The sequence below is a fragment of the Sinocyclocheilus anshuiensis genome, unplaced genomic scaffold (genome assembly GCF_001515605.1).
Source record: "Sinocyclocheilus anshuiensis isolate Anshui unplaced genomic scaffold, SAMN03320099.WGS_v1.1 scaffold261, whole genome shotgun sequence".
Taxonomy (NCBI): domain Eukaryota; kingdom Metazoa; phylum Chordata; class Actinopteri; order Cypriniformes; family Cyprinidae; genus Sinocyclocheilus; species Sinocyclocheilus anshuiensis.
The window spans coordinates 591,461-617,852 of record NW_015536515.1 but is presented as its reverse complement, the minus strand read 5'-3'; the positions used below and the strand labels follow the sequence as shown (position 1 = coordinate 617,852).

The window sequence follows — 26,392 nt, the reverse complement described above, 5'->3', positions numbered from 1 at the left end:
AAAAAAATGTTCTGTCCCCTAACACAATAGAAATAACACAAAAACAGATACGAGTTATTTTTAGTATCTGACAAGGTTTTCTGTTTTTATATGAATCTTTAGTGTTTTTCATAATGTTACTTTTTGGCAAATTGCAGGGAAACTAATGTGGTCAGTTTTCAATTTGACCCCAATACACAAGTTGTACCCAGCTTTTGAACACAGCAGAAGGGTTAAAAAAAGTTTTGTAAAGAATCTCATATGTAGGCACAATTTATTTTGAATGCTTTCAAGTGTTTTCAAATGTTTGACTGGTACTGTAAATCATGAGTATTTTATTAATTCAATCCAATGAAAACAAAAATCTGTTAAAATCTGATAGTTCTTACTTCCATTGTTCCCAACAATGAAGTTTACATTTGGTCCAAATTTGAAAGGTCCAAGCAAATGGTGACTCATAAAGTTCCTCAAAGTGATACTTTCTATCACGCCAATATCTCCCACGCTCTGGAACAACGCAAGATAAATGTTATTTAAACCAGAACCGTCACTATAACATTTAGTAATGTCAGGGCCTTTCAGGAAATCACCAAACTGACCGAAGCAGAGAGTGAGTGATCTTGCTGGACTTCTTCATCCTCCTCATCCTGGACATGTGTTTTACCATCCGTCCTAGGAGTCTTAGATGGTTTTACAACATTGTGGACACAATACTTCCTCTTATTCATGGCAGAAAGATACCCAGCCTAGAGCTTTGGAGGAGCACACAAACACATCAGCATGCATCTGGAAGCAATCCTAATGCTGTCAGCCATAGTTTATCTGCATAACTTGGCTATTAATTCTGCACAGTTTTATGAAACATGATATTTTAAGAAAGAAGGTTCATATTTGATGTCAGAAACTATTCTAGAATGTCACTGAAATGCCTTAATAAGCACATATGCTGCATCACAAAGAGGAACAATAGATGCGCATGCGAACATGCCAACACATAATTCTACAGACATGGATGAACAGGTGTACAGCCAATTGTTACATTTAAATCGCGTACGCACACACAATTTAACAGCGCATGAGTTGTATTAAATTAATCACGTATATGATTATACTTACCCATTCCTCTGCACCTGGAAAGTGAATGTGTCTTATTGAGGACTTCCTGGTTGACAGACGGCGCGCTGCTACAACAAACTCCACCCTCCGAAAATCACTTCAGACCACATGTGCTTATTTATGTATGTCCATAAACGTATTCTGTAGAATATTCTGACCGCAAATCACCACATTAACCGTTTTATGTTCGCTAAAATATAATTTAGTACTTTAAAGTCACCTGTTGATCTCCTACAAACAGTGTAAATAGTCTTTCTATGATGAATTATATTTTTTGTCCATTGCAATTGTGGCCAATGAGACTGAGCTAACTTAAGACAGTTAGAATGCTAATTTTTGTATAAGTAAGTATATTTAAATTTGTTGATTTTGAGGCAGATGAATTCGTTTTTATAGGAGAATGCAATATTGTAATGCATTACTTTTAAAAGTAACTTTCCCCAACACTGGAGATAAGTATTAAAATTTACCTTGCAAAAAATTCAATTTGCGCCAAATCATGCGTTCATCACGTGACGCGCGCTCTTAATTGACGTCGACGTGATTTATTCGTTAAAAAAAATCCAGTGGCGTTTTTTCAAGCGCGTTTGTTTGTATTCGGTTGACTTGATAAGCGCTGGAAAAGTCATGGTATTCGTGTATGTGATGGGGAGAAATTCACCTTGGTAAGTTTTCTTTGACGAATTCATCGTTGGTTTCGAGTAGGAGGTCGAATTAACGAGTTAAAACGGTTTTTAGGTTTAAACCCAAAGATTCCCAAATAAGCCACAACATCTCTAGCTTTGGATAAAGGCATGCAGCTAAATTAGTAATTGTAACTCCTAGTTAGCTTATTTTATGCGATGGCAGGTCCAGACATTCCCTCTATTGTATTTTGTTCTTTGACTTCGATTTCTCCCCCTTTGGTTTGTTGATCTAACTTAAATAGATCCTGTATTGTGATTCTTTTATTGTACTGCTTAATAATGCGGTTTTTTGTTTGCATGTGTCATCAACAGGTTGACTAACATTTGATTTATTATTATAATGTTTTTTGTGTTATGGGTTGTACCTTTAGGTCACTATATAAACGGAATCATTTAATGCGGTGAATAACTTTAAGGGTTCATTCATAAAATTGTAATTATTTACTGTACTTAACCTCATTTCCAAGGATCCAAGCCCATATGCTGCTATTTTTCTATTGAACAAAATATTAAAGTGACTTTCCATGTAGCTCTTTTCTATACATTGACAATTTAAGTTGTCATACAGTTTCTAAATGCAAGCTATAGATCTAATTGTGAACAATTCATCCATGCATCTTTTTTTTTTTTGTACAGACACACAATTTGATTTGATTATACTCTATAATGGAAAAAAATCGACAGCAAATAGTTTTTCATGTTTTGTCCTGTCAGGTGATTTGAAAGATACTGTACGTGTACTGTTTGAGACAAATTATAATTTGCTTTTATATCCTTATATGTAAATGTTGGAAGTCCATGCAGGTATTTCCATTTTGCATAAAGGCTCGTCCTGACAGCAAGTTTCCATTAAACTTAACAGGCATCACTGAATGAGTATATATTTGTTTTCATAATCTTCTATTGTTACTTTTTTTAGGACAACATTAGGCATGATGTAGAAAAAACGTTTTTATTTTTTGTTTTTTAAATAAAATAAACAGAATAAACGTGCAAACCTGCCGACAAAACAACCAAAACAGGTGGTGGGAGTGATTAGCTCTAAGCATTGCGGTTTATAGCGTCAGCCAAAACCGCATCAAGCATTTGGCTGCGGAAAGCACACGTTCAATGGCACAAGTGCAATGGGGAAAAAAAGAAAAAAAACCCGTAATTAAGACTTTTTTTTTTTTTTTTTTCCCCTAAATGTGAATTATTTTGATAATCCATTCATTTAAGTTAATTGAAATCCATTTATTATCATTACTTTCAGCTCTGTATTGTATGGGAAAGAAACCCAAGTGAGGATTTTATATATATTTTTTTAATTATTATTTTTATTTTTTTGGGGGGTGAACTAATCTTTTAACAATGTGTTATTTACTCTTTTTTCCTTCAGATTCTCCCCTATTTCTGCTCTTAAACCATTTTGAAAGACAAGATTCTCAACCAAGATGTGTTCATTTCCTGGTTTGCCAGAAGTTGGATCCAATACGACTGTTCATATCACAAGAGTCAATTTAAACCCACACACTGTCTTAGTGGAATTTGGAGGGAGTTTAAATAATGGACAAGAAAACAGGGAAGCATATCAACACCTTAAAAAAGACCTTGAAATCCCTAGGAAGCGGCAGCATGCTTTTGAAGGCAAACCCGGAGAAGTTTGCTTGGTATATGAAGACGGAACTTGGCACAGAGCAAGGATACTTTCAAAATCTGAACATGAATGCAAGGTGTTCCTCATTGATGATGGTAAATTACTTTGGGTCTCAAGCGAAGTTTTGACAAAATGTCCACACAACCTTTGCAGTGTACCTCCCAAAGTAGAGCTTTGCATTCTGGCCAGTGCGTCAGCTTTGTGTCTTGAGAGTGCATGGTCTGTGGCTGCTTCAACGGTCATCAGATCTTTGTGTGGGAAAGACATCTCTGGGTGTGTTCAGGATGTGATAATGCCTTCCAGAATCATCATTCTTGACATTCCTAGTCTATCCAAACAAATGTATGAACTTGGATTTGCTAGAAAGATGCCTAACAAAGACTTTAAAAACCTTGTAATGCATTCACTGCATTTGCCAAGAAGAAACCCTTCCATACAGACTGACCTTGTGACTACAAATGGTCAACAGGAGCATGCCAGTGACCCTGACAAGTTGCATCAATACTTGTATCCTGAGTTGTTGTCTGGAGCAGTTGAGATCGTAACTGTGACACAAGTTATTCATCCATTGAAAATCTATTGCAAATTGCATGTCTTTTCACAAGAGCTCAAGAAATTAAGTGATCAGCTCCATGAATACTATGAAAACTCATTCTCTGTTCAGATGCCAATGCTGCTGTATGACGGGTCTCCATGTGCAACCAAAGGAAGTGATGGCAAGTGGTATCGATCTGTACTTCAGCAGAACAATGTCTCCGATGTTGTCAAAGTCTTTCATGTCGATTATGGAATTGGAGATTTTGTTAAACTCTGCAATATCAGACCTTTATCTGCAAGGTTCTTCAAATTGCCAGTTGTCACCTATGCATGCTCTCTACATGGTGTCATTGACAAAGGCATTGGATGGAGGACAGAACAGATAGATTATCTGAAATCTGTTGTACTGGATCAAATCCTTGTTGGAAAATTTGAGCATTACAGTGCAAATGAGGGTGTCTATTATATAAGGCTTTATGGAAATGACAATGTTAATGTAAACGACACTTTTGGCCACAGAGAGCGGTGTTTGTCAACGACTGAGAGGATTTGTGGTGACCAAACTCTTAAGACTCTAAACAAAGTGGCACACAAAAATATGTATGGGAGAGATGTGCCTGTACATTCTCTCGATTCAACCACTTTAACTGAGTGCTCCGATTCTCTTAAAGATGTCACTGTAGCCAGACCTTCCAAAATTGGAAAAAACCTACAACCCGCAGAGGGAAGTCCCTCATCGAATGTCACTGCAGCGCCACCTTTTCAGAATGAAGCATATGTTGTTTCACAACCCAAATCTGAAGTGGGCGCAAAGGAGAAGGTTCGAATAACCTGTGTCCAAAGTGTAAATCAGTTCTATGGTCATTTTGCACAAAATACTGATACGGTCAGGAAAATGACCAAAGATATTCAACAACTGTGCCGCAAGCAACCACAAGAAAAGTTTTCAATTTACCCTAAGATGATGTGTCTTGCTAAATACGCCGATGGGCTGTGGCACAGAGGACAAATTGAATCAATGCATCCGATACTTGTCCAATTTGTAGACTATGGTGACCTGGTGGTTTTGGATAAATCTGATGTTCTGCCACTTCCTCCAAAGGCTAGTGCAATTGCATCCATTCCCATTCAGGCTGTTCAGTTTGAACTTTTCAATGTAACATTACCTGAGCCATGTGAGCTTAATGAGTGGTTTAAAAACTACGCTACAGACTGCATGTTCACTGTCATTATGAAACAAAATTCTTCAGGCAAACTATCAGTGGAGATGTATGATGAGAAAACCAACCTCAACTCAAACATTAAAGAGCAGTGGAACCAAAAGTCCAAAAGAAAAGGGTTTAACATCAGCAAAGGAACGGAAAAGGCTCATACTTTCAATACGTCTTCAGAAGGCGTGGAGTCTAGAGGTGTGAGACACAATTTCAGCACTACATCAAAAGCACATGAGAAGACCTCTAAGAATGTCCCGAAACCAGATTTTCAAGGCACATTGGAACAAAACTTCCAGACTGTTACTAGTCACACAACTGGACACAGTAGAGCTAGGCCTAATTTTTTACAGCAACAAGTGTCATGTCATTATCCAAAGCTCACCGATCTTCCCTCGAGAGCCTTGGATGCAGGATATGTTTCAGACATCTATGTTTCACATTGTAATAGTCCATCAAGTTTCTTTGTACAATTGGCAAGTGATGAAGGTGAAATATTTTCCCTTCTCGACAAACTTAATTCTGCTCAGTTAAGTGATGCACAAGTTGAACTAGACCTGTTGCAGTCAGGTGACCTGGTGGTAGCTGAATATACTGCTGATGGTACCTGGTATCGTGCTGTTGTTCAAAACAAGAAAAATGGCATGGTTCAAGTACGGTTTATTGACTTTGGCAATGAGGCAACACTCCTGCCCCTTAAAATAAGGCAACTTGGCAAGCAGTTCCTCAGCACCCCCAGGTTCAGTATTCATTGCACACTTGAAGATGGTAGAAGGGGAAAAAGAGATTGGACCCAGGAAGAGATAATGACTTTCAAAAAAGCAGCAGGTGAAAATGGTGAGAAGACAATTCAATGCAAGTTCATCCAAAAGGATGCATCTGCTTGGATTGTTAGTTTAGAACTTGGGGAAGGGCCTTTGTTTAATGCTGTTCTCAAACCAGGTGCTCAACCTGAATCCCAAATGCACTGCAGTGAAGGTACCCAGCCGTTAGCATTCAAGGATCCAGCTGTAACTCAAGGACAAATTGTAGATGCATATGCTTCATCTATCGTTGGACCAAATTACTTCTGGTGCCAGTTCAAAAACTCAGAGGAACTTGACACAATCTCCCTGCTTGCACAAGAAATAGGAAACTCTAGTCAAACAAAACCAATTCAGCCAGATCAGTTATGCCACGGACCATGCCTGGCACTCTTTTCTGATCAGCTATGGTACCGTGCACAGGTTATCAATACACATTCTAAAACAGTCTCTGTTCTTTTTATAGATTATGGAAATGAGTCTGAAATTGACCTGAACTTTGTTAAATCCCTGCCCACCAAGCTCCTGGAAAGCCCTCCGGAAGCATTTCTTTGTCAGTTAGACGCTTTGGGGTCTGTGGATGGCACTTGGAGCGATGCTGCAGCTGACAAATTCTTTGAGCTTCTGGTGGATGAACCCTTAAAAGTGACTATTCAGAATACGGTAATGTCCTCTGACCTTTCAAACTGTCCTCATTATAACGTCCTTGTTGAATGTAATGGGCTAATCGTTAATGATCTTATGAAAGATTACTGGTGTGACCCCAAGCCTCAAGTTTGTAGCAAAGTGACAATGGGTGCTAAAACAAAACCCACTGCAAGTGAGCACAGTTTTGGAGTAAAAAGCTCTGAAACCGTTCAGAAAGATAACGCTCCCAAGCTTAACTCTGGCGAGTTAAATAGCGAAGCATCAAATAATGTAAACCCTGACCTTCATGGCTTTGACCCTCAGATTTCTCCGAACAAATTAGTTGCAGCCGAGACCCAAGAGCAAAGCATTACGTACCCAACATTGACCGCAGTAGATGAAAGCATGATGGTTCCTGAACTATCAGTGCAGTGTTTACCTCAAGCTGTAGATCTTCCTCCACGTATGATAGAACCAGGTAAGGTGTCTGAAGTGTATGTTTCGCACATCAACAGCCTGACAAGTTTTTTTGCTCAACTGGTAGAAGATGAGAAAACATTATTCTCCCTCACCGAGCTACTGAATTCCCATCAGCCATCTGAGAAAGATGATATTCATGCATCCAGTGTTCAGCAGGGAAGTTTGGTGAAGGCCATGTTTCCTGAAGATGATTCCTGGTACCGTGCTGTCGTGAAGGACACGACTCAAAATGGCATGATTCAGGTAGAGTTCATAGATTTCGGAAATGAGGCAACTGTTTCTCTCCTTAAAATTCGCAGACTTGATGAGCAGCTACTGTCATACCCGAGGTTCAGCATTCACTGTAGCTGCAGTCTAGATGATCAGTTCAAGATGCAGAAAGGAATGGAGCAGACATTTCTCTTCAAAAAAATATTTGGTGAAGCTGGTGAGAACATGCTGTCTTGCAAGTTTATCAAAGAAGATGGCATTACTTGGGAAGTTAAAATGACTCCCAGTGGCAGCTCATCCGATTCAAATGAGAAATGGGATAGTTTAGACGTAAATGCATCACCGGTAGTATCCGAACCTGTGAAGGAGACATTCCAGCTGCTCTTCAAGAAACCAGATGTGTCTTTGGGACAGACGGTAGAAGCCTTTGCATCATGCATTGTTGGACCAGATTACTTCTGGTGCCAGTTTTCAAACTCTGAAATACTTGACCAAATCACCCTTGTTGCCCAAGAATATGGAAACTCTAGTGAGACACAGCTGATTAAGGTGGATAATTTGGATCCTGGAAGCCTGTGTCTGGCTCGTTTCTGTGACGATCAGATGTGGTATCGTGCACAGGTTATTAATAAATGCACAAACGTTGTATCTGTCCTTTTTGTTGACTTCGGAAATGAGTCTGAAACCAGTGAAGGCTCTGTTAAGGCACTACCTTGTGACTTGCTGGAAAGTCCACCTCAAGCTTTTCTGTGTCAGTTGGAAGGGTTTGGTCCTTCCAAGGGATCTTGGGACAGTGCAGCTACTGATAACTTCTACGAGCTCTTAGTGGATAAACCTCTGAAAGTGACTGTGCAGTGCATTGACAGTACAACGGACCCTAACCCTCCATATTATGTTAAAGTTGAGTCTCCGCAATGTCTTGTAAATGAGCTCATGATGAAGTTTTGGAGTGGTTCTGCACAAAATGATCAGAACTCTTCTGAGGTGATTGAATCCTGTGAAAAATCCATTGCATCAACATCTGATCGACTTGCTTCAGAGGATAAAACAAGTGTGAGCCTTGAAATCTCTACAGAGGATATGCACACAATTGAACCTCATGGTGCAGAACAACATGGAGCTGATCAGATCGAACTGTTAGTAAAAGGTGACTTGCATGGTGTACCTGAAAAGAAGGTGGCTGATCAGCTTGATGGAGCAGATGTGATTGCTGCTGTAACAAATTCTGATGTCATTGCTGATGATCCTACAGGGATGAATTTAGATTTAGAAATCCACGAAGTCTGTCATGAATCTGACGAGGACAATCCTGTTGTATCAACTGAGCAAGTGCTGCGGCACACCGAGAAAAGTAGAAAAGATATAGAACATGGAGGATCTGAAAAAGGTTTGTGTTTCTGTGTCTGATTACATTTCATATGGGATATTATTTATTTAAAGAGTTGATATTTAGTCACAGACTTACTTTACAATGCTTATTTATTTTTCAGCGGGCAACCCGATGACATCAAGCAGAAGTACAGATTGGGTAGCTGGTTTAGAAAATCAAATTTTACCCATGGTATTTGCTTTTTTGTTTTTGCTTTTTTTTTCTTTGGTATGTGGAGATTTTTTTTTTTACATTCAGTAATCTTGTTTTAAATTAATAACTGCATTTCTTTTTTTGTTACTTTGTAGGTTTGCACTGACGATTCATGTGACTCTAAGTGCATCTTCAAATGAACAGAATTGTAAACTTTATAGTGAAAAGGGGAACTTTCCCCACTTTTTTTCATGGGGAAAATGTGAACTGAAAAATATTTGTTTCGAAAAGACAACTCCGCCTTTGAAAGATTAGCTATTTTATTTTGCCATGTTTCTTGTCATTTTAAAACATAAGAACCATGTCTGGTTGTATTGTTAGGTTTTGTTTATAGTTTTTTTTTTTTTTATGCAGTTTTTACACAAGTAATTGTGAATTGAAATGATTGTACAGAAAGCACAAGTGTTTCGGGCCACAATCCTGCTCTACCTTCACTCAGAAGTTTGTCGTTTGTATGGATTACATGTGCAGTGGAAAAATGTTTTTCTTATTATTGTAAAACATATATAGTGTGTATTCATTTTTCTTTCTCTTGATAATTGTTTTTTGGAATAAAACCTGTTCATAGAATTGACTTTGTGTTGCTTGTTTTGTTAACAGGGACATTGCACATTAATAAAACATTTCTGTAAATGTACCAGAATTAGCCAAAGGCTATTTTCCATCATAGTCCCTGGACAAAATGTTACAAGTTACCCTAAAAAGAAATCTGCTTAAAATACATGCTAGAAGAATTTAAACAAGAACATAACACAGTCCATAAAATAATCTAACAATAAAAACAGTCAAGAGAAATAGAACAAATGAAATCAATCAAGATTACTCCATCTAAGTGGTATAAAACAATCTGGTTGATTTGAGAATTTTAAAGGTGAAAAAAATTTAATTTTACGAAATTTGTTAGATAAAAATTCTAACGTTTTCTCCCACACTGCCATTTTGAAACTGCTACAAAATTAATTTTACGTGTGTACTTGACAATTTGGTTAAGTTGTTTTAATTTTACACGTTTTTTAAGCTTTCTCACTCAGTACTGCTGTAATTTGCTGGGTGTCAATGAATGCACTACAGTAAGCAGGCTAAAACTACGTGCAACCATGACACTCGAAAATAAATGCAGTAATCATGTAAACAACGTAAGTGAATCTCCTGAATCTATGTGTGTCTTCCAGCATCACTATAAAAGACGTCTGTATTGTTTCTCATTTCTTAGTGTGGTGTCACCAGTAGCGAATATGCTTGTTTCACATGAGACATTCAGTACAAAGTTCTTTCTGAAGGGGGCGCACGACGGCTCAAAATCCCAGTAAAATCCTACGGCGATCAGCATTCAGATCGCATGGCCGTTTTATTTTTTGTCTGAACTAAAACATTTGTACAATGCATAAAAATATATAAACACAGCGGTGTCGTAACTGACACGCAAATAACACGTAAATTAGCTCAAACGATCTCTATCTCAAAATCCGTAATTATCACAAATGGCTGTGATTGGTCCATAATGAACTGCGTTGAGAAAAGTAACAGGTATCACATGACAACGCCGTCTGCGTACGCTGCTTATTCTGCACAGTGATGTAATGAAATTTCGAAATGAAAATAGATATTACATTGAAAATATAAAGTGAATATTTATATAATAGAATAATTATTAGTTATTACAATGTTTTTTTTCTAGGGGAAAATCCCGTTGCTGTGGTAACAAGTCTGAGACAGAGTTGCATCAGGCAGCAGCTGCTGGAGATTATGATCTAGTGGAAGAAATTGTGAACAAAAATTAATGTGACCCTAATCAGAAAGACTCCGACTGGAACTAGAAGACCCCTCTGCATTAGGGCAGCATCCAAAGGCAGCTTTTAGCCTACTTTCGGGACCAAAAGTTGCTGTTTTATTCCAAATGTGTAAAAAGCAATCATTATTAGAACTTAATAGTCTATTACAAAAAACAAAAATCAACAGATTAGTAGTATGAATGTCTCGTAACTTACATTTACATTTATATTTAGTCATTTAGCAGACGCTTTTATCCAAAGCAACTTACAAATGAGGACAATAAACGCAGTCAAAATGAACAAAAGAGCAACAATATATAAGTGCAAATGACAAGTCTCGGTTAGCCTAACACAGTACACGTAGCAAGGTGTGTATATATATATATATATATGTACACACACACATCCACACACACACATACACACACACACACACACACACAAAGAAAAACAAGTAGATAGAATAGAAGAAATAGAATAGAAAAATATAAATAATTTTTATTTATTTTTTACAACAACAAAAAAAAAGATACATGTAGATAAAGTAGAATTAAAATAGAATAGAAAGTGCTAGAGTTAGAGGGTCAAATAAAAATGTTCACATAAACAAAAAAACTTTGCTGAATATGGTGAAATGTGACCTGGACATTCACCCAGTTGTTCTTGCATGTGTGATGCTAACGCCATTTAACCTCTGATCTTCTTTAAGGCCAAACAGAGGTGGTTCGGATACTAATTGAAAATGGAGCCAGGGCTTGTTTGAGGACGGACAATGGATGGACAACCGCACATTTTGCAGCGGAGTCCGGAAAGCTAGCAGTACTACGGCTCCTTCATTCCCTCCATGCACCTGTAGACGAGGAGGATTCCTCCGGCGATACACCTGTCAGGATCGCTCAAATCTATGGACATGAAGATTGTGTTCAGTTTCTTAAAAAGTAAGATGAATCTATTGTTTTGTTTTCTGAATCCTATTTGTGAAATAATCAGTTTTTATTGATTTGGCCCCTAAAATTAGGAGGCATTTTCTGATGCTGTTTAGTCAAAGTGGCAGTGTGATCCAAGATATTCAATAATGTGGTGTTCTCTGTACTTTCAGGGCAGAGGTTGAGAGCAGAAACTACCGGCAAATGGCAAAGTTAAATGGGCTGCCCTTAGATGATACTGATGAAGAATGGGAACAGGAGAGAAAAGAAGCCAAAAAAACAAGTCATTAAAAAGTAGGTTTTATTATGCCATGACAGCAAAACACAAAATAATGGATGCTTATAGGCAACATCTGCCTTTGTTGTACATCTAAATTTAATGTAAAACATAAAATAAAGCATTTTTGAATATAACAAAGAGTGAAAAATTGAAGGGGGTCTGAATACTTTCCGTACCCACTGTATATGTATACAAGCATAAATATACTTATATGAATATACATAAAATTGAATAAACCATTTTCAAAAATGTAAATGACCTCATTCACTAAATTACAAACCAAAATTCATATTCATCTATGACTTTCACCAGTTTTTAAATAATACCAAGTAGTCTATAGACACACAAGCATAATTATATTTACATAAATATACATACAACTGAATAAAAAAAAAGACCTAATTCACTAAATTATATACCAAAATTCATATTCATCTATGACTTTCACCAGTTTTAAGTAATACCAAGTAGGCTTTAGACATACAAGTATAATTATACTTGAATATGAATATACATCAAATTGAATAAACCATTTTCAGAAATAAAAAGAAAAATGTACTTACTCACCCTAAATACATTCAATCTAAGCGCATTCATAAATATGACTAACATGAATACATCTAAATATATTTAAATCCTACAGGCTACAATATCACAAATAATTGTACAGTGTTCTAGAAAACAATTAACTGAATGTTTTATAGCTGTTGAATGTGAGAGAATTGAATCCATGAAGTGTTTCAAGCTTCCCACGAGTTTCGTGTCTTTCAGTACGTTTAGAAGGCATCGACTAAATCATCCACATGCTGATTTGGAACGAAAACAACATGAGAACAAAATATGTAGACTTTATAAAAAAAAAACTCTCAAGAGCACAAATGTAATTTACCTTTAATCTGTCCAATCTTTATTTCGTCATAACTGAAGATGTCGCTTTCGTTGATCTTTCAATTTTAGACTGCACTGATTGCTAATGTAAGAAAACGTGGGAACGTGAGCAGTGTTATTTCATGTATTTATGTTCGTAATGCATTTTGCATCTGTAAAAGCATACATTTCTCTCGTACATACTAACCTTGGATTTGAAACGCTTCAGAAGTGCATCACGAACCTTTGGGGAAAATGAAATATCATTATATTGAGCATGACTAATAGAGTTTTAGAGAGTAATACTCAACTGATGCGAATGAAAGTGGTTAAAATGTTATATTTTCAGCCTAAATTCCTTAAACAATTATGATCAATCATACGGAGGGCACGTGTAGTGGGCATAGTTACCTTTTTCTCTCCCAAGCAGTTTGTCAGCAGTATCAAAAAGCCCTGCAATGAAATACAACAAAATATTTGAATGTACATGCACAAATGAGTACATAAACAGAAGAAGTGTTTGATGCTTGACCCTTACCTGCAGTGAATTGAACAATGTAAATGCGTAGCTCACAATTTGGGCAAAAGGTTTTTGTGTAAGATCAAGATACAGCACCAAAATTCCGAGGAACCAAGTTATTCCGAGGACAGGGCTTAGGAAAACTATTGTCTTAATCATACTCTTGGCAACATCCTTTTGGTCCCGTGCCTTTGACTCCGACACAGTAGGATTTACTATCTTCATGATCACCACAACCAGCGTGAAAAGGTTTACAATCACAATAGTTAAGGCAGGAGTTACAAAGGAAAAGATGGAGCCCTTCAACACCCCCCGATATATGAGCCAGCAAGTCTCTGTGGAATAGTATACATCATCTTTACCGTTCTCGAAAGTAATGTAGGTTGTTGCCACACATATTAATGGGCATACGTAGCCAACAGTGATAGACAATACCAAAAAAACCATTTTCCTCAGCTGGTCAAAGACAAATATCAGTTGGTGAAGAAGCACGAAACTCAAGCACAGCATCCAGAAGAAGACGGCGAGGAAAAAAAAGTGTTTGGTTACTGTGAGGATGGAGCACCAGTTTGGGGTGATTGCCTTCGGATCGGCTGATGCTAAGAATCCACAGTGTGCAAACAGCATGCATAAAGAGATGTTGACTAAGGCAGTGTGCCGAAAATTAGTGATGTCTGACTTTACAACTGCATCCCATACCAAAAACTCAATGATTAAACACAGAACAAGTGAGACGATGGATATTCCTAAGCCAACGTAAGTCAGTTCCTCCATGTACGGAAGGGTCTCTGCATTTTGGGACATCAGTATGGTGAACGCAGAGTTGTGTTCACATGTGCACAACTTTTGTTTTTCCGCACCACCCCATTTACACCCCTGTGAAGACCACGCATTCTGATTTACATCCCAGAAAACACAATACATTTCATGATTCCGAAGTCTTTTTTCAGCGTAATCGAACGTCAGCTTAACAGAGATGGAATTATTCTTACTGATATTTTTTGCAGTGGTAACTGACAAGATGGTGGTCTCTAAGCTTATTTTGTCATACTGTGGTAAAATTTCATGAAGGTTCCGGAATCCAACGACAACAACCCTATCGTCTGCGCTGACGCTGCCATTAAAGGCGCCGCAATGTTCCCCTTCAGTCTTACTACAGAGCGCCAGTTTAACATTGTTAGAATTGTGACGATTATTTGAGGTCAATTTTGAGTTGCTTATCATTTCCTCAATAGTCTGTAGATATGTTACAGATAAATCTGTGTTTTCAGTTTTAGGATGTTTCCAGGCTTTTGTGTCATTCAAAGCGTTGCTTATAGAGCTGACAAAGTCCTGAAATGTAAAAACAACAAGAAAATGAAATGCGATTAGACTTTGAGCAAACACAGGAATTTTATCATTTGTCATTTTGAATGAATGGTGTTGCTTCTAATTAATTAGAGTTCATTTCTGACATGTTTCCAGTAAAGAATGAGATATTATTTGCAGAGGCGGACAGTAGTGAAGTATTTTTACTTTACTCAAGTAAATTTCAAAAGTATCTGTAGTTTATCAGTGTTTTTCTTTGGAAAACTTGACTTCACTACATTCCAAAGCATAATGTCATACTTTTTTACTGCACTTCATTTCATAAACAATTGTTTGTTTTACCTTTAATACTTAAGAGCATAAAAAATGTAGTACTTTCTTGTACTCAAGTAAATCTTTGAATTACTTTTACTTAAAAGTAAAGTAATAGATTTCTAATGTAATTAAGTATTAAATGATATTTAATATGAAACGTAGTGCAGTAAAAAGTACAATATTATGCTTTGGAATGTTGTGAAGTAAAATTTTCTAAAGAAAAACACTGATAAAGTACAGACACCTGAAAAGTACTTTAACAGCAGAGAAAAAATACTCCACTACTGTCCGCCTCTGATTATTTGCTATTGGAGTCCTTAATATGTGACATAAAAAACACAGCTCAACACACACACAAAAAAGCTAATTTTTGTTTAACAGAGTTTTTAAAAACAGAAATAGTTAGAATTATAGTTTCTTTGTCCTTTGAGTTCGTTTTAATTTTCACTAAATATTACAATCGCTTTCACTTAATTCTCAAATAAGAATTTCTTTCTCAAAACAAGAAGTTCAATTAGTTTCTAGTTCACACCAGATCTGAATTTCTTATTAATTGAAGGAAACTGCAGGTGTTTTGGCACATGTGTGAAAGTACAACTATCTACAGTTTGCACAATAATTAAATACACATGGCTTGCTGATCAAAACTGATGAGTTGATTGTCATATTCTTCACATGAAATCTTTTGTCTTATGAGCTGTCACATGCAAAATGATCCATTCAGTTATTAAAATCTGTCATACATGTATATTTTATAAATATCTGACATAGAATGTTTTCTATTTACATGCTTCAAAATAAATAAATGTACTGTACTGTATACATACAAATGTTCATATTCTTTTTCTGTGCACTACACAGTATTGACTAGTCCCAGTAAAATAAAAAAAAAAAAAGCCATATCTAAAGAGCACTTAACTAGACAAAACTGACAATCAGTGTCAACAAGGCAGTATGAAATTTGTTAAAAAAAAAAAAAAATCTTTCCACGGTTGACTGCCATGGTAAAAAGAAAATAGTCAATGTCATTGGCCAATTTACTGACAATAACTACATTTTGAAGCATGAAGTCAAATGTTTTGCCTGAGTTCCTACAGCAAGCATATGCCATAAAACAGTTGTGAAAATTGCACTGCCAATTAAGAGAATGCTAAGACTGTTTGAAAAATGAGGCAAAGTGATTGAGGAAAACTTAAATACTTAAGAAGCTCTAAAACATTTTTTATGTGCATTGTGTTACTTCATCAAACTATTGTTATAGATCTGAAAAAATAGCCCTGCTCCCGAACCAAATATTACTGAAGATTTTAAAGAAGAGTTCAATTTTAATAATAACGTTACAAAGAAACTTAAGAGAAAACATACATACAGGCATGATAGTATCATTCCATTGATTTGACTGCTGTTTAGATACATTGTTCATGGCTTGGAAAATGACTACAGATGTATTAATATTTGCAAATGAGTTGAATGTCTCCACAGTGGTTGAACGCTGTATTTGTCGGAAAAGTATGTCTGCATCGTTCTTAATAAAGCCAATGCCTTTATTTAACATCTGTTATTATGAAAGGAAAACAAGCATTTAGTATTAAGGGTAAATCTGGCCAGCAGTGAGAAATAGGTTAATGAATATTGAAGAATGATACCTCTACAGCCTGTTGAACGTCATGTAGTTCAGCATCCACACAAGAAGAGATTTCCTTTTCCCAACTGTTGCCAGTGCAATTTCTCATTGTCAAACCAACAGCAGTGCCCTTACAAGATAGTTGGGCCATGTAATTGCTTTTTGTGATGGGCCAGTCACCTTCTTCTTCACAGAATTTCGAATCGGCTGTATTAAGGAATGAAATACTACAGATTTGTTTTTCTCATTATTTTTGTTTTTACAAATACAATTTTAAAAAGTCACTAGTGTTTAAGTAAACAATATACATCTGTTTGCAGGAAACAATTCACTGTTCACCCATATCCAATAACATTGGTTCACTCAAAAATGAAATTTGTCTCCCCATTAAGTCACTATCATGCCATTCCAAACCTTTATGTCTTTCTTCCAAGGACTTTTTTGAAGAATATCCTAGCCACCCTTTTGCAAATAAAAATAAGTGAAAGTGAACTCTTGGATTTTAAAATAACAAAAAAGCACCACAAAAGTCATACAATAGCTTTATGTAATGAATAGTCCGAAAGTCATTATACATCTTCAAATGCATTCCAGTTCAGAGCTTGGATGGTGGGAAAGATTGGCAGTAAATAATGACTTTGTGTTGTCGTATGGACATTTCAGGAAAAAAAAAACATTCCATGAACAACGTTTTCGTGCTAACGCTTTGAGAACATTATTAAAGACCAGATAACTTTAAACAAATGCTCAATTAACGTTATTGTAAGAAGGTTTGCTTTTGGGAAGAACTTTGCCAGAACATTACACAAAGTTCTGAGAACACTCCCTGCGTGAGGATTTTTTTTTCTTCCACTGAAACTGATTTGGAATGACATGAGGGTGAGTAAATAATGACAGAACTTTCATTTTTGGTTGAATGCCATTAAATCTGAACATTGTCCATTTCTGTTTGCTGACTGCACAATATCTCAGATAACACATAATCCACATATTATTCAGACACCAGACAAAACAGAGACCTACTTGATGTCAAAATCAGATCACGTCGCTTTAGCCGGCCTGCTGCCTCTGCTCTTAGATGTGCAGCAGGCTTCACCTGAGATGACAGGTGAGTGTCCTGAAGCAGGCCAGACTCAACAGAGAGGGCCTGACCTGCCAAACACCTGTCACTCAGACGAGCCCACTGCGGCAGCTCAATCAGGCCATCTTTTTCCTGCATGAATCAGTGTGACACATCACGTTTACATCAGAAAAGAGTCAAAAAGAAAAGTTGTAAGCTATTAAAATCAACCACAATTGGCATTTAAATAATTATGAGTAGTGAAAAAAGTGTGAAGATGGAAGGAAGTTTCGGTGGGTGGTTTGTGACATTATCACTGCAGATACCAAGATATGCACAAAATACAATTAAAAAGCTTTTCCACTGACAAGCTACTTTTCCCAACATGTAGTGGTGTAGCCATGTCTAGTAATTTTTACTATCAAAATCAAAGTTTTTTATTTTATTTTAAAATATTGCCCTCTTATGTTGCTTCACTTTAATTAGCTATAGATCAAATTTGTTAGCTTGTGTATCTAACAAAAAGTTTCAAAAAGTTAGCTTAACAGTAATTTAATTACTTTTAATGTATGGAAGCCCATTTCCACAACATAAGAAAAAAAATCATGCTTAGGTAAATCTAATATAATCATGACTTTTTAGCTCATAATTTGGACTTTTTACATTATAATTTAGAATTTTTAAATCATAATTATGACTTAGTATGTCATAATTTCACATTTCGTCTTAATTATCACCTTTCATCTCATAATTTTGACTTTTATCTCATAATCATAAGGTTTTAACTTACCATTCATAATCATAAACTTGACCTAAATCATGATCATGGCTCATAATTTCGACTTTTTGTCTTTTAATCTTGAATTTTTATCTAATAATGTTGATCTTTTATGTCATAATTATGACCTTTTATCTTACAATTTCAACTTTTATGTCATAATTATGATGACTTAGCACCTCATAATTATGATTTACCAAAGCATGTTTTTTTCTTATGTTGCAGAAATGGGCTTCCATAAGTTTGAACATTAAAAACTGAAAAAACTGAAAAATTATTAAAATGAAAACACGTATTGGTGATGCTGATGTGAAATTTCAGTTTGTTAGGCATAATGGGCTTCCATAAGTTTGAACATTGAGTAAAATAAAAACTGAAAAATTATTAAAATGAAAACACGTATTGGTGATGCTGATGTGAAATTTCAGTCATGTACATTTGTTAGGCAAAAAGCTTGTAATTCATGTAAATATATTGTAAAATATATTTTAGAATATATATACTGTATATAGTTCAGTCATGAAACTCTAGATGGCGCATTCTGAGGGGGTTTGTTAACGTAACTGATGATATTCAGAGAGTTAAACAACTTGGCACAAGCTGATTGGTTCATGCTGCATATGCAGCCAATGAGCTTACTGCCTTGCATTTATATGGCTGGCTAGCGTTCACTTGAGATTCCTGCAGCGCGCTTTCAGAGTTCTCTGAAACCCTCCACCTTCCCCAGCTCCACCTGTATAGATCTGCTACGGGGTTATTTTATATGCTATTTGTGCAGCAGCAGTATGTCTTAAATACTCATGGCACCGTATCGCCATATGCATTGGCAGTAGCAAGTTCCTGTACTTGCTTGCAGCAGCAGCAATAATCTACAACTACAGCAATAACCAACAGCAGCAGCAATTCAGCAGCAGCGTAGCAGATCTGTTCCGCCAAGACCAAATACATTAACATTGTCATATCCATCACCATGCTAAAATGTTCCGAGAGTTGAAATTATATTTTATAAATGTAAGGTGAAGTGGGTCATTTTTGAACCATTAGCACCACCAAAAAGATTGTTTTTTTTCCAAGAGTTGTCCCAAACATGTCTACTTTCACCCCTCACTGGTCAGACTAACATCCCCAAAATCACACCATTAGTTGAGTCAATGTCGCTGTGTCAGGCTGGTCGTTTGTAACATTGAAAAAAAAAATCACACCTGTGAAATACTGTCTACAACTTTAAAAGATATAGAATTATGAAAAAACATCAAAACTTACAATAAATGATGGGAATCTGCACATTCTGAGATCTGTTTGTGTTCTTTTCGGCTCTGCCGTTTGTGAATATACACATGACATTCTCTGTCTCTGCTTTCACTCCACAAAATATGTCTGCCTTTATTTTGTAAGATAAAAATTTCCCCTGGGGTTCTAGAAAATGCAGTAATTGGAAATTGCTTATCATCAAGTGTGTAAAAACCATATAGATATGAATCTTTCCATCACATTGTTCACGCTGGGTATGTTTGCATTGAGAGAGCAAAAATGGTAAATGAGATATGCTTACCTGATCCTATATTTGTGGAAGCAAGAGCAGTATTCCATTTAACATTGTAATTTTCTTTGTCGTCTAAAATTTTACACTCAATTTCAACCACCCATTTTGCATTTGCATCTCTACAATCAGGAAATTGGGGCTTGCTCATAGCCTGTATTTCTGGCAGAAGTGCTATGTCCAACTCTGTACTTGCTGTGTGTTTTATGGTCCCTCTTGTGTACTCACATTTAAGTGTTCCTTATTCAGACAGACAGACAGACAGACAGACAGATAGATAGATAGATAGATAGATAGATAGATAGATAGATAGTTGCAGTACAAGAAAATACAATTTCAGTTTTTCTACTTCAAGATTTCTCGTTTAATTCAACATGTCGTTTCCTGTTTCTTTGTAATTGTTATTTATAAAATTTCTGAGTGAAAATTGATTTTACACCAATCAGTGGATTGTTTTAGACAAATTGACTGAGAAATAAATTATTCTGCATAATAAACTGGGATTTTAACATTGAAGAATGACACATTACCTTCAAGCTGAAAATTGCCAACTTGTATTCATTTTTAAAAAAGAGTGAAAATACTTTCAAAGTCATGCGATTATCTTAATTGCGTATATGTGAGGAAACATACCTTTCCAGCTTCCTGAAATGTCATTCAGTTCAACAGTGTCCATCAAAGTGTCGTTCTTCAAGGTGGCCTCTTTTCCTGTTGTGATCTCTGTCGTTTTATTCTGCCCGTCTGTTAAGAACCACTTTACCTTTCCCAGCTTTTCTGGTGGAGTACAATTTATAAATGTCGAGGAGCCGATATCAATTGCCTTTTGAGGACCGTTAATAGAGACGAGGCCTTTGGAGAAAATAACAAGGTTAACAAGGCCTTTCTTTATCGCATAACATTATAAGTGTGGAGTATTGTAAATAATAACTAGAAATCAGTGGTTAAGTTGTATTTACAACACTGTTCCAGAACAGTTTAACCCAAATATTAATTTGTGTTTGTGTTGTGAGGACTGTTTCCTGATCCTGGTAGAGTAGACTACAATGCCGGCGGTTCTGACTCACAGACTGTAAGTATGTTTTCATTTAAACTAAAGGATTTGCCACTGATGATTCAAACGTGAGTTTTGAGCAGTGTAGAGTAGCGCTTGTTTGTCATTTCTCCGATCACAATTGCAGACATGGTTTTATGTTGACGCGATGCAACGCAACGCAACGCATAAAAAAAAAACAGTATAAGTCATTATAATCCGTAATTTTGTCCCCACTGGATGCAACAAATGCCTCGTTTATAATGGGTTTTAATGTTTTTGAATTGTCGCTCCGGACGGACAGGGCATCGTCACAGTATGGTGAGGAGCGTAACGTTTCCGTCACACGCTTGAGGTATTCGGCCAATCACAACGCACTGGATAGCTGGCCAATCACAGCCCACCTCGCTTTTCAGACCGATGAGCTTTGTAAAAATCGACGCGTTTCAGAAAGGCGGGGCATAGAGGAGAAACAATAATGTACAGTATGTGGAAAATGTGTTTTTTGAACTTTAAACCGCATAAACACATTTCATTACACCAAATACACAAAATAATGTTCTTTTTAGCAACATCATATGACCCCTTTAAAGAAATAGTTCACAATAAGTAAATAAGTTACCTGTTGTTACCAGAGTAGAATTAAGCAGTGTGTTAGTTACATTCTCCAACTCATCAAGCGTAACTGAACTCATTAACTGCACCGTATAATCTACAATCAAACTGCCAATCCTTTAAATCAAATGGGAAACGTTACTACATTTTCTGTCATTTATCTATTTCTAACGTGTGTGTAGAAAGAACAGGAAACAGTAGCTGCCAGAGGTGCTTGTTATCATGATTACCTGTAACCGTTGATGATCAGAGAATCAAAATATTTCAGTGTGCTGTATTGTTCCACAAGCTAAAAGAAATTGAAACATGCCGGTGAGGTATATGTATGAAAAATTACTGGAATTGATCAAGTTAATCAAACCAGCAATACAGTTACAGTTTTTAAGCATTGCAGGGTGACAATAGGGTGCCTGTATATTTTACATCTCATATACTGTACTTTCTTTTTGCCTACAGGAGGCAAAAGCGAATGATGACATCAAATTCGAAACTGTCCTTTCCATAAACAATGGCAGGTACACAATAATGCAGGAATGAACTAATTAAACAACATAAAATGTAAAACATAAAACACCATAAGGAAAAAAAGAATGTAATCTTTAATACAATGTGATGAGTGATGTAAATGTAATCAATTTAATCAAATGATTTTAGGAAAACTTGTGTTGTGTTGATTTTCAGCAGTACATACCTTATTAATAATTTCCGTGCTCTTTTTCTTGTAAACCTCAGAATCTTTTTTGCTTGGATCACATAATTCGCTGCAATTCTCATTTGTAAACTTAGTTGATCCATCGATGCTTACTGGAAAAAATAAGAAGCAGCATTTAATAACCGCTATGTTTTTTTTTAAATCAAGAAATCCTGTGCCCATATCAAACAATACTCTACCTCTTGATTCAGGTAGACACACAGCAATGTCATTAACTTTTTGCATGCAGTTTTCATTGCAGCATTTATCATTTTTGCACATGTCCTCACTGCCTGTGTAATGTTTCTTGCATGAACATATCTTATGCATCCCATTCCATGGGCAATCTGCAAACAAGCACATTATAGATGTGTTTTTTTTTTTTTCCATAGCATCAATTATAGATTAATCGGAAACGTAGCGACTGCCCATAATTTCTGTTTTTCTTAAACCTATATTTCATATGTTTGGGTCAGTTCCCTTATGCAGTACATTTTCATTTCCCCATCATATATTGGACAAATTATTATACCTTATAAATAAATCATATTAGCTTTCTTTTAGTACAATATCAGGTAAACATGGGGTGAACTGAACTAAAAAGTAAAAAGTAACAAATTGATTCAGAAACATTTGATCTTTTTTTTTTTCTTTAATTGAAATGCTTCAACCAAAATGTGTATTATTGGGAATATTCTTTTAATTTGGAATCAATGTATCATTTTTTCCTAACTATCAAAATAATTCCATCCTGTTTGATTGAGTTACACAGCAGCACTGACGACAAGTTTCACATTGCTTTGTGTGTGTGTGTGTGTGTGTTTTAGGGTTAAAGGAATGTCCTTAAAATTAACGGATATTGTACTGCCAAAAAATTACCAATAGGCCTACCTTTTTTGTTTTTCTGCTATTTTTCTTACGGTGTGAGAAATGCTGGTGTGTAATTTCAAGCTTTATATGTTTGATTACCTGTTGTGATGTCGATGTTTGTTACAGCTGCATTATTTATGTCTATGCGAGGCAGCTTTTCCAGAATCTCAACAACGTACTTATACACCGATGACTCGATTTCAAGTTCTAACCAGTACACCTGTGTGGAATTAGCTGGAATGCAGCATTGTGACAGTATTCAGTCTAACATGCAGACGATTAATGGAAAAATACATATTATTTATTCCATAGATTATTACTGATAATGAGCAGGTAAAAAAACAAAATACTACCTGCCACAGCAACCTATCAAACAAAAGTGTTAAAGAGTTAATGCTAAATATAATAAATTGTGTATATAACTGAAGAACTTTTATAATAATTAAATATTATCCCACCTTAAAAAACAATCCCAGAAAAAGGAGAAAGACGCCTTTAGACAGTTTCATTTTTGTGCCATCAATTTCTGGGTGATGAAACAGAGCGCAGTCATTCATATGAATATATGCATATGCTTTCCATCAGTGACATCAATAATGCAATACATTTACATGTATTCATTTAGCAAACACAAAAATTGATTCATCTTAAGGTGTTTGTAAACACGAGAAATGAATACAAAAATTTTTACTTTTTCCAAAATGTTATGAGCTAACAGGGAGGGATATAATAAGAATTTTTTTTTTTAAATACAAGTTTTCTTTTAACAATATGCATTTACATACACTAGGTTTGGAATGTTTTTTTTGTTTTTTTAAGAGAAGCTCTTATGGTCACAAAGGCTGCATTTATTTGGTTAAAACAGTAATATTGTAAAATATTATTATAATTTAAAATACCTGTTTTCTATTTTATTATATTTTAAAATATAATTTATTCCTGTGATCAAAGCTGAATTGTCAGCATCATTACTCCAGTCTTCAGTGTCACATGATCCTTCAGAAATCATTCTAATATGCTGATTTGCTGCTCAAGAAACATTTGTTATTATTATCAGTGTTGAAAACAGACGTGCTGTTTCATATTTTTGGGGAAACTGTCATATTCAAAAGTTTAGGGTAAGCAATATTTAAAATTTGTATTTATTTATTTTTAAAGGAAATTAATACTTTTATTCAGCAGGAAGCATTAAATTGATCCCCAAAAAAAATCTATTAAAGAAATTCATAATGTTACAATAGATTTCTATTTCAAATAAATGCTGTTCATTAAACTTTTTATTCATCAAAGCAGCCTAAAAAAGGGTTTTATGGTTTCTACAACATATTCAACACTGATAATAATAAGAACCATTATTAATAATTGGGCAATAATAATTTATAATAAGTGAGCAGTAAATCAGCATATTAGAATGATTTCTGAAGGATCATGTGACACTGAAGACTGAAGTAATGATGCTGAAAATTCCGCTTTGATCACAGGAATAAATTCTATTTTTAAATACATTCAGTTAGAAAACAGTTATTTTAAATTGTAATAATATTTCACAATATTACTGTTTTTACTGTATTTTTGATTAAATAAATGCTTAAGATGAGCATAAGAGACTTCTTAATTAATCCACATTTTTGACCGGTAGTGAACAATAGCCCATGTCATTGCTAACAAACAAGTTACATCCTGATAAATGGAGCTTATGTGAAGAACACTGGCTAGAATCCATTAAACGTGTCAACATACCTCTCTGCCTTATGTCCTGTCAGCAGTATTGACCCGTGGATTCAGGGCACAATTTTATTGCAGTGATGACTTTCATAAAAAGCTTCAAGTGGCCGTACAGACCATGTGAGAGGATGGAATGATATCCCGCTCAACGAATATTCCCAATAACCCTCCTGATTTGCATTATTTAGGTCACATGACTCAAAGAATAGCCTTCTGTAAATGATAGCACAGTTCCACTTACAAATATATTTTTTTCTAGCTGAATTCCGTACATCAAAAGAATAAAATACAGTAACAATGACTGTTACTGTATTTACCCCCCCCCCCACCCCATAAATCCAGTACACTGATAAGAAGTGTAGGATTTACTTTATAGCAATTATCACCAAGAATCATTTCACAACTTCATAACTCGCAGCAATAACTTTTACAACATATAACCATAAAACAGGTGAAAAAAAATCCCACAGACACACATTAAACCAGATAGCAGAATATCACACAGACTTGAGGGTACTGGACTTTCTGTCACACAAGACAGTAACCTGCACAAAACCCCCAACAACACCTCAGCATTCAAGTGTTTTCTTCAGGGGCATTTTCTTACTATATTATTAGTTATCATAGGCTTTTGCTCATTCAAATCATCTGATTTGTTAGAATGTAAATATGTATTTATTAAAGACATTTCTGTGCTATAAAACCCACAAATGACTCTGCTTATCTCGTGTCTGTAATACAAGCTTCTTCATTTGCATTTATTTTGCTTCCAAGCAATATGTACATGTTCAAGTTAAAAACCTTATCTGGTGTAACTAGTCAAACTTTATTACTGTTGTGGTACTTTTTTCTAACCTGTTTGCTTCAGTTCTTCAGTTCTTCAGTGCACAGTTGAGGAAATAACAGTTTAGTTGTATCTAATCTTGTATTTTCATTATATGTCACCAAGAAACATTTCCAGCTCATTTAAATGTTCAGTCAGTATGCAGGCGCAACTTATTATTGTGTACAAAAAAAAAATATTTCCAGCATTTAAGCGGAAGCTTTAGGTCAAACAGTTTTTTGTTGTTTGAAAGAAACATTGTGTCCAAAGAAAATGCATTATGGTCAAATAAAAAATAAAATGCATTGAACACCACAGAATGTTCCAGAATAGCCATCACCCAGATGCTAGTTTGAATATCAGTTTGGGGAATCAAGCCGTAAGGAAACAGACCCTGTCAACAGCGGGCTCATTCATTCACACTGTATAAACGAAATTACCTACAGAAAAAAATAGCACAACTTTATTTGCATTTTACTTTGCATGGCCTCATGATTTTTATGAAATGACACCTACTTTTCTGTGACATTTTATGCTCATTTTTGTGCACTGTGCACATTTTACGCCAAACCCCTTTGAGTCACCATGGAGATTTTAAGTTAAAGGGGTCATATGATGTTGCTAAAAAGAACATTATTTTGTGTATTTGGTGTAATGAAATGTGTTTATGTGGTTTAAGGATCAAAAAACACATTATTTTCCACATACTGTACATTATTGTTTCTCCTCTATGCCCCGGGTTTGGAAGATGAATTCATGATGTACTCGCTCATTATATACA

At 35.7% G+C, this 26,392-nt stretch overlaps 3 protein-coding genes and 1 pseudogene across 4 annotated transcripts in view; 2 read left to right on the top strand and 2 right to left on the bottom strand.

Moving 5' to 3' along the window:
* Window positions 1–1,177, bottom strand: part of smc6 (structural maintenance of chromosomes 6) — a 27,068-nt gene extending 25,891 nt beyond the window's left edge. The window contains exons 1-3 of the mRNA XM_016491640.1: window positions 1,096–1,177; window positions 579–731; window positions 369–486 (exon numbers count right to left, since the gene is read on the bottom strand). Coding sequence (XP_016347126.1) covers window positions 369–486; window positions 579–707 — 247 coding nt within the window. The 5' untranslated portion in view covers window positions 708–731; window positions 1,096–1,177. The remainder of the gene's footprint in view (window positions 1–368; window positions 487–578; window positions 732–1,095) is intronic.
* A 494-nt stretch (window positions 1,178–1,671) lies between these two features.
* tdrd6b (tudor domain containing 6b) lies at window positions 1,672–9,379 on the top strand. Of its 2 annotated transcripts, XM_016491627.1 has the most exons (6): window positions 1,672–1,760; window positions 3,160–8,432; window positions 8,538–8,672; window positions 8,776–8,846; window positions 8,963–9,036; window positions 9,223–9,379. In XM_016491627.1, the coding sequence occupies exons 2-5, from the start codon at window positions 3,215–3,217 to the stop codon at window positions 9,005–9,007; spliced, it is 5,469 nt and encodes a 1,822-aa protein (XP_016347113.1). In that variant the 5' UTR covers window positions 1,672–1,760; window positions 3,160–3,214; the 3' UTR covers window positions 9,008–9,036; window positions 9,223–9,379. The 2 variants fall into 2 exon arrangements, with proteins under 2 accessions (XP_016347113.1, XP_016347104.1); XM_016491618.1 differs by having other exon boundaries at window positions 3,160–8,672.
* Window positions 9,380–10,368: 989 nt separating this feature from the next.
* On the top strand, window positions 10,369–11,856 carry LOC107692972 (ankyrin repeat domain-containing protein 66-like; annotated as a pseudogene).
* A 698-nt stretch (window positions 11,857–12,554) lies between these two features.
* Window positions 12,555–22,268, bottom strand: adgrf3a (adhesion G protein-coupled receptor F3a; the record flags this gene model as incomplete). The annotated part of the gene is made up of 13 exons (XM_016492189.1): window positions 12,555–12,651; window positions 12,735–12,815; window positions 12,921–12,956; window positions 13,124–13,165; window positions 13,251–14,564; window positions 16,225–16,410; window positions 16,502–16,686; window positions 19,581–19,698; window positions 19,844–20,097; window positions 20,491–20,706; window positions 21,510–21,619; window positions 21,733–21,791; window positions 22,194–22,268. Coding segments are annotated over 12 exons (2,658 nt in total), but the record flags the coding sequence as incomplete, so codon positions are not given.
* Window positions 22,269–26,392: the final 4,124 nt, after the last annotated feature.

Coding starts and splice junctions, on each gene's coding strand:
- tdrd6b (XM_016491618.1), top strand. CDS start 3,215: ATGTGTTCATTTCCTGGTTTGCCAGAAGTTGGATCCAATACGACTGTT. Junction 8,673..8,775: donor ACATGGAGGATCTGAAAAAG/GTTTGTGTTTCT, acceptor TTTATTTTTCAG/CGGGCAACCCGATGACATCA. Junction 8,847..8,962: donor AAAATCAAATTTTACCCATG/GTATTTGCTTTT, acceptor GTTACTTTGTAG/GTTTGCACTGACGATTCATG.